Source organism: Salmo salar, chromosome 11 (assembly GCF_965601325.2).
Source record: "Salmo salar chromosome 11, fSalSal1, whole genome shotgun sequence".
Classification (NCBI taxonomy): domain Eukaryota; kingdom Metazoa; phylum Chordata; class Actinopteri; order Salmoniformes; family Salmonidae; genus Salmo; species Salmo salar.
In genome coordinates, this window is record NC_138301.1 from 39,427,927 (window position 1) to 39,440,000 (window position 12,074).

At 46.2% G+C, this 12,074-nt stretch overlaps 1 protein-coding gene across 1 annotated transcript in view; it reads right to left on the minus strand.

Moving 5' to 3' along the window:
* Positions 1-12,074, minus strand: part of LOC106562585 (elongator complex protein 4) — a 233,697-nt gene that overhangs the window by 86,284 nt on the left and 135,339 nt on the right. Inside the window, exon 9 of the mRNA XM_045689523.2 lies at positions 11,461-11,567. Within this exon, the coding sequence (XP_045545479.1) occupies positions 11,461-11,567 (107 nt within the window). The remainder of the gene's footprint in view (positions 1-11,460; positions 11,568-12,074) is intronic.

Genomic DNA, 12,074 nt, shown 5'->3' on the forward strand with positions numbered 1-12,074 from the left:
AGTTCATCTCAGCCTATGCTACCCTCCAGTCCCTCGACTTCTTGGCGCTGACGGAAACATGGATTACCACAGAAAACACTGCTACTCCTACTGCTCTCTCCTCGTCTGACCACGTGTTCTCGCATACCCCGAGAGCATCTGGTCAGCAGGGTGGTGGGACTGGAATCCTCATCTCTCCCAAGTGGACATTCTCTCTTTCTCCCCTGACCCATCTGTTTATCTCCTCCTTTGAATTCCATGCTGTCACAGTCTCTAGCCCATTCAAGCTTAACATCCTTATCATTTATCGCCCTCCAGGTTCCCTTGGAGAGTTCATCAATGAGCTTGACGCCTTGATAAGTTCCTTTCCTGAGGATGGCTCACCCCTCACAATTCTGGGTGACTTTAACCTCCCTACGTCTACCTTTGACTCATTTCTCTCTGCCTCCTTCTTTCCACTCCTCTCCTCTTTTGGCCTCACCCTCTCACCGTCCCCCCCTACTCACAAGGCAGGCAATACGCTTGACCTCATCTTTACTAGATGCAACTCCCTTCCAAGTCTCCGACCACTACCTTGTATCCTTTTCCCTCTCGCTCTCCTCCAACACTACTCACTCTGCCCCTACTCAGATGGTATTGCGCCGTCGCAACCTTCGCTCTCTCTCTCCTGTTACTCTCTCCTCTTCCATCCTATCATCTCTTCCCTCTGCTCAATCCTTCTCCAGCCAATCTCCTGATTCTGCCTCCTCAACCCTCCTCTCCTCCCTTTCTGCATCCTTTGACTCTCTATGTCCCCTATCCTCCCGGCCGGCTCGGTCCTCCCCTCCTGCTCCGTGGCTTGCGGACTCATTGCGAGCTCACAGAACAGGGCTCCGGGTAGCCGAGCGGAAATGGAGGAAAACTAGCCTCCCTGCGGACCTGGCATCTTTTCACTCCCTCCTCTCCACATTTTCTTCCTCTGTTTCTGCTGCTAAAGCCACTTTCTACCACTCTAAATTACAAGCATCTGCCTCTAACCCTAGGAAGCTCTTTGCCACCTTCTCCTCCCTCCTGAATCCTCCTCCCCCCCTCCCTCTCTGCGGATGACTTTGTCAACCATTTTGAAAAGAAGGTTGATGACATCCGATCCTCGTTTGTTAAGTCAAACGACACCGCTGGTCCTGCTCACATTGCCCTACCCTATGCTTTGACCTCTTTCTCCCCTCTCTCTCCAGATGAAATCTTGCGACTTGTGACGGCCGGCCGCCCAACAACCTGCCCGCTTGACCCTATCCCCTCCTCTCTTCTCCAGACCATTCCTGGAGACCTTCTCCCTTACCTCACCTCACTCATCAACTCATCCTTGACCGCTGGCTACGTCCCTTCCGTCTTCAAGAGAGCGAGAGTTGCACCCCTTCTCAAAAAACCTACACTCGATCCCTCCGATGTCAACAACTACAGACCAGTATCCCTTCTTTCTTTCCTCTCCAAAACTCTTGAGCGTGCCGTCCTTGGCCAGCTCTCTTGCTATCTCTCTCAGAATGACCTTCTTGATCCAAATCAGTCAGGTTTCAAGACAAGTCATTCAACTGAGACTGCTCTTCTCTGTGTCACGGAGGCTCTCCGCATTGCTAAAGCTAACTCTCTCTCCTCTGCTCTCATCCTTCTAGACCTATCTGCTGCCTTTGATACTGTGAACCATCAGATCCTCCTCTCCACCCTCTCCGAGTTGGGCATCTCCGGCGCGGCTCACTCTTGGATTGTGTCCTACCTGACAGGTCGCTCCTACCAGGTGGCGTGGCGAGAATCCGTCTCCGCACCACGTGCTCTCACCACTGGTGTCCCCCAGGGCTCAGTTCTAGGCCCTCTGCTATTCTCGCTATACACCAAGTCACTTGGCTCTTTCATATCCTCACATGGTCTCTCCTATCATTGCTACGCAGACGACACACAATTAATCTTCTCATTTCCCCCTTCTGATAACCAGGTGGTGAATCGCATCTCTGCATGTCTGGCAGACATATCAGTGTGGATGACGGATCACCACCTCAAGCTGAACCTTGGCAAGACGGAGCTGCTCTTCCTCCCGGGGAAGGACTGCCCGTTCCATGATCTCGCCATTACGGTTGACAACTCCATTGTGTCCTCCTCCCAGAGTGCTAAGAGTCTTGGCGTGACCCTGGACAACACCCTGTCGTTCTCCGCTTACATCAAGGCGGTGACCCGATCCTGTAGGTTCATGCTCTACAACATTCGCAGAGTACGACCCTGCCTCACACAGGAAGTGGCGCAGGTCCTAATCCAGGCACTTGTCATCTCCCGTCTGGATTACTGCAACTCGCTGTTGGCGGGGCTCCCTGCCTGTGCCATTAAACCCCTACAACTCATCCAGAACGCCGCAGCCCGTCTGGTGTTCAACCTTCCCAAGTTCTATCACGTCACCCCGCTCCTCCGCACACTCCACTGGCTTCCAGTTGAAGCTCGCATCTGCTACAAGACCATGGTGCTTGCCTACGGAGCTGTGAGGGGAACGGCACCTCCGTACCTTCAGGCTCTGATCAGTCCCTACACCCAAAGAAGGGCACTGCGTTCATCCACGTCTGGCCTGCTCGCCTCCCTACCTCTGCGGAAGCACAGTTCCCGCTCAGCCCAGTCAAAACTGTTCGCTGCTCTGGCACCCCAATGGTGGAACAAGCTCCCTCACGACGCCAGGACAGCGGAGTCAATCACCACCTTCCGGAGACACCTGAAACCCCACCTCTTTAAGGAATACCTGGGATAGGATAAAGTAATCCTTCTAACCCCCCCTCCTACCCTCCCCCCAAAAAAATATATAGATGTACTATTGTAAAGTGGTTGTTCCACTGGATATCATAAGGTGAATGCACCAATTTGTAAGTCGCTCTCGATAAGAGCGTCTGCTAAATGACGTAAATGTAAATGTAAGTAGTAGAAACATCTCAAGGATAATCAATGGAAACAGGATGCACCGGAGTCTCATAGCAAAGGGTCTGAATACTTATGTAAATAAGGTATATGGTTTTTATTGTTAATACATTTGCAAAAATGTCTAAAATGGAGTATTGTCATTATGGGGTATTGCGTGGAGATTGATATTGAAATATTTTGTTATTTAATCAATTTTATAATAAGGCTCTAACATAACAAAATGTGGAAAAAGGGAAGGGGTCTGAATACTTTTCGAATGCACTGTATATCAGAATACTGTATATAAAAACCTACTGCATGATAAAAGCTGATGGGGGAATATTCACAACATATATCCAATTGGTAAGTATTCAGCTGAGGGGTCCGATCGCGTGCCACGGACTCACCTACACACCTCGCCCAAAACACGACAGGGCCTGTGTGCTTCGAGGTAGAGGAAGAGTATGAATTATTTATGTGGATTATTTTTTAAGAGTCCGTTCCGATCCGATTGTGACTCCCAAGACAGGCTATAGTTCCTTTGGCAGATGTATTGGAAATGTGACGAGTCCTTGTGTTTTCATGTCAGGGTATTGTAGTTTTAGATAATCTGGCTACTCCGATTTTGATCACTAACCACGTGTTCATCCAAAGATTTTATGTAAAATCATCACGTATATAAAAACAAATCACGACAGCTGTGAAGGTAACAGGAAGTTTCGGTACAATTTTATAAATGCAGACAGATCATTTGTTCGTTCGACATGGTGAGATCTTTTTGTGTCTGTGGAATTAATTATGCGAGGAATGGCGGTGGAAACACAATAACCATCATATCGAAGTAAACTTGGAGTCACACTATTATATGGTGTGTGGTCCTCCCATTACGACTGGAGAAACCATGCAGTTTATTAGACTACAGATGAAATTCACAGGCTGGTGAAAGAGCACGATGATCGTGATACTCCTTTTCAATACATAACAAGAGTCTTATTCTGGTGACATGATGATCAATGCTTGACTGCTGTTTGACAATTAAAAATATTCTCTCTATTATCCAGAATAATCTCATCATGTAGACTAGCCTACCCAAACTGTATCTGCTGGCTAGAGAGCTTGTGCCAATACCAGAGTGGGTACATGTGCTATTTAACACAACCGTTATTGTGACAAAACTATCCGTAGAGTTCAAAATGGATGGAAATGCATTGAAATTTAGATTTTTATTCAGTAGATGAAAACTTAGGCGATAAAGTACATTTTATGTGCACTACATCATCATGCACAGCCTTTTATCCGCAAGAAGTCAATTTGATGGAAACATCTCTGGTGGGAAGATGCCCATATTGTTTTTATGCAGATTTTTAGAATATCTGCATGAAAATGTTTAATTAATTGGATGGAAACCTAGCTGGTGATTTATTTACTTCCTGTGTCTTGGCTGGACTACATTTTACTGTAAATGTCATACAGAGTGTACTCTATTGGAGTCAATATTGAATGACCCAGTTCTACAGTACAGTCTATCAGGCTCAGCTCTCCTCAAATGGGAGCTTTACTACTACCACCATGCATAACCTAACACACATACATAGAAATACACAGATAGGTACTCAGACATAGGTACTCAGACATGGAATACAAACAAACTCAAACATTCACTAAGCCTCCCTCCCTCTCTCTGTTTAGAGCCTCTGAGGAGCCCTCATTTTAATTAGACCTGACCTCAAAATCACTTAACAGCTCCTCTCTGCTTCCACCTCACCCCCCCTCTTCTCCTTCCCCATCCCTCAGCTCCGCTCTTCACATATGTCCATTAACACTCCTCCCTCGGTACCCACAGCCTTATACAGGGGGGCGGGGGTAGAGGAGTGGGGGGCAGAGCATGTGAGCAGAGCAAGGAGCAGAGCGTGCCCAATTTGACTGGAGCGTGGAGGGAGTTTCCCAAAGGCTGGAGCGTCGGCCATTAGTGCTCACTTCCTCAAGGCATGCCCAGGTCCAGCATGCATTTGTAGTCTACGTGTGTGCTGCTATAGCCCCTTGCTTTAGCTACTGTCACTAAATACTTTCATTAAGAAACTGATAAAACACACAGGTGCTAAAACAAGGTGATTTACAATGATGAGGACCAAGAGCAAGAGAGGGAGTGTGGTGATGTAGTGTCCACAACTAAAGAATCATTGTGGAATCTGAAAAGACACATCCAAAAAGCATGATGGTGTACTTACTACGTGGACATGCTAACAGAAAGGAAGGAGGTGGGTAGCTAGCTAAGTGTCATTGTAGCAAAGTATTTATAAACACAAAATCTCTTAAAAGTTTAGTTAATTTTCGTTTTATTATCTATTCAATAAGCCATCATTGATTTTGGTCCAATAGGCCTGGCATATTACCTCTCAAGGAGCTTTCCGTTTTGATAGGGTTATTTGACCTAAAATCCTTTAGGCCTACCTACAGAAAAAAACGAACAACTACGCATCCTTTCCAGCCTGGCAAGAGTGGCCCGAAGGGTGTTTAGCATCCCCAGTGGCTCTGCAAGCACGGAGAGGGTATTCTCAGCTGCTGGCCTGCTCTAAAAATTCATTCAAAAGGCACTGAGCAAAATAAGATATTTTTTGTTTAATTTCAATTTCATTTTAAGTAAGTCACAGCCTAGATGGGCAATTTATAGACTATAATGATTTAATACAACAAAATGTTGTTTAAATGTTGAGAGCTTAATATCCCTGCCAGTCTATTGTGTCGCACTTGCAAATGCTTCAAAATGTATTTATTTTGTAGGCTAAAGCCTTGAAATAATTGAAATATCATAGCCTAAATAATTCATATTCGTTCCTTCGTAGACTTCCTGTCTGGCTCCTGACCTATTTAGAGTGTTTATATGCTGTTTAATATGACATGTAGCCTATTTGAAATTATGAGAGCTTCTTACTTTTGCTTTTCCTTTTGTTTATTAAAATACTTTTCATTCAAATCATATGGTTTGGTTTCAATACCTCAAAACCAAATGGTATGTGCAGGTAGTCACAACAGATGGGTGTTGGTTAAACTGTGATTTTAATGGAGCCAATTTGGAGCGTCAGTTTGGTTTCCTGTGAGTGAGGAGCGGTTGGAAAGGACGTGGAGCGCCGGAGTGGTATGCAAGCACCGCTCCATGAGCTGGATTTCCAAACGCTCAACGCCGCTCACATACTCTGGTGGGGTACTCTGGTGGGGTACTCTGGTGCGGGGTAGACCAATAAGGCTTTGTCTTTAAGACGTTTTGAGGCCACGCTATGAGACATTAGCCTGCTCTCCCACCCCTCTGGGGTCCACCCTCTCATCTTCAGCTTCCTCTCATCACCACTCCACTTATTACTCCTCATCCCTTTCTGTCCTCTAGTCTTCCACCCTCATCCCTTTCTGTCCTCTAGTCTTCCACCCTTATCCCTTTCTGTCCTCTCATCTTCCATTCCTGGACATTAACCCACATCTTCCTCCTTCCCCTTTCATCCTCTTCTTTCTCAACTTCTATTTCTCCTCTGGTTCCCCCTTAATCTCCCCCTCTCCTGTCCCCCTCTCCTCGTCCCATCCACCTCTCCTCTTCCCATCCCCCTTTCCTCTCCTCGTCCCCCTCTCTCTCACTTCCTTCTTTAGTCCTCAAAAGATGATCTGGAAAAGAACCAAACTAAAAAACCCTCTTCCACTGCTAAACCCCAGACGTCAGGACTACTCCTGATGATTACTCCTCCACAACTAGCTGACAGACAGACAGTCTGTGTCAGACATCACAGAGGATCTGCCTGTCTCACCTCTCTAAGAGGACTAATTTCACACATCCCCTAGTCTCATACTACAGCTGACCCCTGACCTCTTACCCCGCCATGGCACCCCAGTACCCCACCGGGGGGTTATCCATCAGTCTGAGGGGGTCACAGCAGGGTAAGGGGACTTCATTGGGTAAGTCTCACATTCTACAGAGCTTCGTCAGGTGAGGTGAGCAGCCTTCATTGCGAAACTGAATGACTGACAGGTGTGTGAGCGTGTGTCTAGTAGGAGTAAAGTATGACTAAGAATGCACACTATTTGTAGGTGTGTTTGTTTTTGTCTGTGTCAGTGTGTAAATAGGTATCTGCGTGTCACACCACAAGTGTGTGTGTGTGTGAGTGTCCCTGTGAGTGTGTGTGTCCCTGTGAGTGTGTGTGTGTCCCTGTGAGTGTGTTAATCTGGTCTTAACACCTAGCCATCTACCTGCTCAGACATGGGTTAATTCTGCCCTAAGGCATTGTGGGTAATGACCGTTCGTCAACTGACACCTGAACTTTTCAGGACTACAATGGTAGCCACGGCAACCTTATCACGGAACCTGTCAAACCACCATGACAACGAGTGTCTGTCAGTCTGTCCAGACTAGGGGTTTATGTTTCAGTTCATATAGGGTTTAGCTATAGGGTAGACATCAGGGTTGGGGTCAATTCCTTTCAATTCAGTCAATTTAGGTAGTAAACTAAAATACAATTTACTTCCTGAACTTACTGAATTGAAATGCAATTGATCCCAACTCTACATAGGGTTTAGGAAGTACTGGACTAATAGGCCCAGTCACAGAGGTTAGCAGGTCCACTCATATAAAGACAATGGTATGGTAAAGACTGCAGGATTTTGTCTTGGTATAAAAGGGATAATTGTTTGGCATGGTGGTGTACTCTATCTCTCTGTGTGAACATAAAACCACATTTCCGCGTTCCTGAAGTGCAAGCTGGTTGAAACGTGAGTTTGCGGTTTCTAACGTTACTCAGAGCTCCTTTGCTTTGTGAGGTCGTTATGACGTGTCGCTGTTGCTATCCTGTCTGATCTAGAGCTGTCAATCACCTGTCAGCGTTGTCTGTCAGAAACTAAGAGCGAGAGAAAAATAGAAAGGAAAGAGAGAAAAGGACACCATGAGAGAGAGACACCACTAGAAAGACAAACAGATGAATAGTTGAAGGTAGAGAAGGAGACACCACTAGAGAGATGAATAGTTGAAGGTAGAGAAGGAGACACCACTAGAGAGATGAATAGTTGAAGGTAGAGAAGGAGACACCACTAGAGAGATGAATAGTTGAAGGTAGAGAAGGAGACACCACTAGAGAGATGAATAGTTGAAGGTAGAGAAGGAGACACCACTAGAGAGATGAATAGTTGAAGGTAGAGAAGGAGACACCACTAGAGAGATGAATAGTTGAAGGTAGAGAAGGAGAGACACCACTAGAGAGATAGACAGATGAATAATTGAAGGTAGAGAAGGAGACACCACTAGAGAGATGAATAGTTGAAGGTGGAGAAGGAGAGACACCACTAGAGAGATAGACAGATGAATAGTTGAAGGTAGAGAAGGAGAGACACCACTAGAGAGATAGACAGATGAATAGTTGAAGGTGGAGAAGGAGAGACACCACTAGAGAGATAGACAGATGAATAGTTGAAGGTAGAGAAGGAGAGACACCACTAGAGAGATAGACAGATGAATAGTTGAAGGTAGAGAAGGAGAGACACCACTAGAGAGATAGACAGATGAATAGTTAAAGGAGAGCGACGGAGGGAGAGAGAGCCAGAGATGCAGGTAGAGAAAGAGGCTGAGCTGCCGCCCGGGGCGGCCGTGTCCTGGAGTGATTAGTGGCTTGGTGTGGGACGTCACACAGGGCTGGGAGGGAATCTCATCGCTATCTGACATGCCAATCAACATCCCTCTGGGACAGTTGTCCAACAGGTCACAGCCACGCCGAGACACGCAGACGGAACGCAAAGGTAAACACACACACGCACACACCTGGGGTGAGGCAGTGACTCAGCAGAAATGGCCGCCGTACCCCCACCATGCATTACCCAGAATGCCAAGCGCTAACACTCACAAGCCAATCACAGCATCGAGAGAGTGCAGAGCATTATGTAACAATGGGATACAACGGCTGATTGGCATGTGAGATCCAGGCTGTATCACAACCCGGCCGTGATTGGGAGTCCCATAGAGCGGGGCACAATTGGCCCAGCGTCGGATGGGTTTGGCCGATGTAGGCCGTCATTGTAAATAAGAATTTGTTCTTAACTGACTTGCCTAGTTAAAGGTTAAATAAATGTTTGATTGGTTTGATGGGCGACTGGTGATGTCATGAGAGATACTCTGGAAATTCCCTCCACACACACACACACAATACAGATCACCACCAGGGAATTTGATTGGCATTTCATATCGTGTGCTCGCTTATGTCAACATGTGTTGTAGCCAGTTTGACTTGACCTCTTTCCTCTCCCTCTCTTTCCTCTCCATGTCTTACTTTTATTAAGAGTGCTGCCTGTCATTCCCAAGACAAGCCCACACAAAGCCTGTCCCTCACAGACAGTATGCAGCAGTACAACATCACCCAGTCCCACCGAGGCTCAGGGAAGAAGCCCAGCAGGGAGAAGCCCAGCAGGGAGAAGCCCAGCAGGGAGAAGCCCAGCAGACATACAGCTCCACTAAGGAGGGGAATTAAAAGGCCATTCAGAATAACCACCTTGACTTTTATGGACCTTATAAATCTACACTGGAGAGGGCTTTTCAGAGGGGAGAAGAGGAGAGGAGGAAAGGGAGGAGAGAGGAGGAAGAGGGGGTGAGAGAGAGGGAGATGAGAGGGTGATAGAGTAGAGGGGTGATAAAGGGTAAGTATAAAGAGTGGAAGTCCCTCCTTTCTCTCTCTCCTCCTACCAGAGACGATAACTCCCTGATTAACCACTATAAGGCCAGAGTATGATAAGTTAATAATAAGATAATGATACAGTAATGAGGGGCAATGATGAGTTTGACAGAGGAGAGGCCCTTCATCTGGAGAGAAGAGCCACTGAGTGATGGATTACAGTGAGGGAGAGTGAATCTCTGTGTGTGTGTGTGTGTGTGTGTGTGTGTGTGTGTGTCTGTGTGACGGATAAGGGCAAGGGAAAGAGGGGAGGGCATCTGCACTCAAGTACTTGGATTGGGGGGGTCTGAGGAGGGAGTAAAGCGAGGGAGGAGACAGACACAGAGGGCCTTAATAGAGGGGCTGGCTAGAGAAGCCAGAGGATCAGGGAGGGGTTGAATTAGCATAGTCAAACCTCTAATGTCAGGAGAGCTCAGTCAGGACACTGAATATCTACAATAGAGACTGAAAATGGTCAGTCTAGTGACGGTGGTGTGGTGTGTACCGATGCCGAAACAGAGCCGTCGCCGTGCTTGACAGAGTCCCAAGATTTACCTTAACACCTGCCAGACCCTGGTATAATTATCTCATTAGATGTACAGGCATATACACTGCACTATCCACACATTCCAAACTATAGTAACTAAAGTACTCAACAATAACAGGAAGTAGGTGTCATAGGGGCGTGATAAAGGTCCATAGTAACTAAAGTACTCAACAATAACAGGAAGTAGGTGTCATAGGGGCGTGATAAAGGTCCATAGTAACTAAAGTACTCAACAATAACAGGAAGTAGGTGTCATAGGGGCGTGATAAAGGTCCATAGTAACTAAAGTACTCAACAATAACAGGAAGTAGGCGTCATATGGGCGTGATAAAGGTCCATAGTAACTAAAGTACTCAACAATAACAGGAAGTAGGCGTCATAGGGGCGTGATAAAGGTCCATAGTAACTAAAGTACTCAACAATAACAGGAAGTAGGTGTCATAGGGGCGGGATAAAGGTCCATAGTAACTAAAGTACTCAACAATAACAGGAAGTAGGTGTCATAGGGGCGGGATAAAGGTCCATAGTAACTAAAGTACTCAACAATAACAGGAAGTAGGTGTCATAGGGGCAGGATAAAGGTCCATAGTAACTAAAGTACTCAACAATAACAGGAAGTAGGTGTCATAGGGGCGGGATAAAGGTCCATAGTAACTAAAGTACTCAACAATAACAGGAAGTAGGTGTCATAGGGGCGGGATAAAGGTCCATAGTAACTAAAGTACTCTCCTGTTCATGAGCTGTTTCTTCTCTGGTACCTTTGAAGTTGCTCGGCAGTAGGTGTGACAACACTGGTGTATAATCTACAGTTTCACCTTTCTCATTGCCAACCGATAGCTGGAGAAAGTTAAGAGACTAGTGAAGCGAGGCTAACGCCAGAGACAATTCAAAATAACCATCAGCACTTACTGTGAGCCATGCTGTGGACAGGAAGAATGCAGAAGAAATTAAATGCAAAAGGTTTTAAATAAATCATTGCTTCTGTTCTCAATGGAGATCTGTAATAAGTTAACACTTTCATTAAATTATAATATGCTTTGGCTGTTGAGATAAGGTGCTTTTTCTCTGCGTGTATGAGTATGTGCCTGAATGTGTATATTTCAAAGACAGAGTGTGTGTGAAAGACAGAGTGTGTGTGAAAGACAGAGTGTGTGTGAAAGACAGAGTGTGTGTGAAAGACAGAGTGTGTGTGAAAGACAGAGTGTGTGTGAAAGACAGAGTGTGTGTGAAAGACAGAGTGTGTGTGAAAGAGTATGAGAGAAAGCGTGTGAAAAGATAACAGGATATGACACTTGTTTGTTTGCTAGATTACGTAACCACACGCTCCAGTGGGTTGTCGTGGCGGCAGAGGCCTACCTCAATGGTGAACTGCTTCCTCTTGAGTTTGAAGGCCAGGTCCTTGTTGTCGGGCAGATCACACACCAGGCAGTTCAGATAGGGCAGCTGACGTACATCTAGCAGACCTGGGAGAGAGGAGGACAGAGGGAAACCAATTTGGATAAAGGACAAAGTACACATCATCCATGGGTGCATCTCAATAGTCAAAGTGGCTTCCTCAATTGTCTCCTTTCCTTTCTCTGGACTGATGTGGAAACAAAGTGGATTGTGAACAGGTTATACCTGGGAGGCATTCACCACCTTCCTTAAACCTATCTTGTATTTTCAGATCAGATGAAGGCGTGGACATGGGAAGAGGAAGTCACTATAGACTATTGAGATGCACCCCTCATGCACCAAAGGACTTGTAACCACCAGGTATGTGCCAGGCCCTCATAGACCTCCTATTAGGAGAGAGCTCAGGAGACAGGTTCCTTCGCCCTCCATGTTTCCCTCTCTCCTTTCTCCCTCCCTCACTCACTCTATCCTCCCTTCTAATCAGGAGCTGCAAGATTCAGCACTTGAAGCACTCAGGCAAAATGTTGTGATTATACTCAAGTAATGAGGCAGAACAAGATAAACAGGGACTTCTA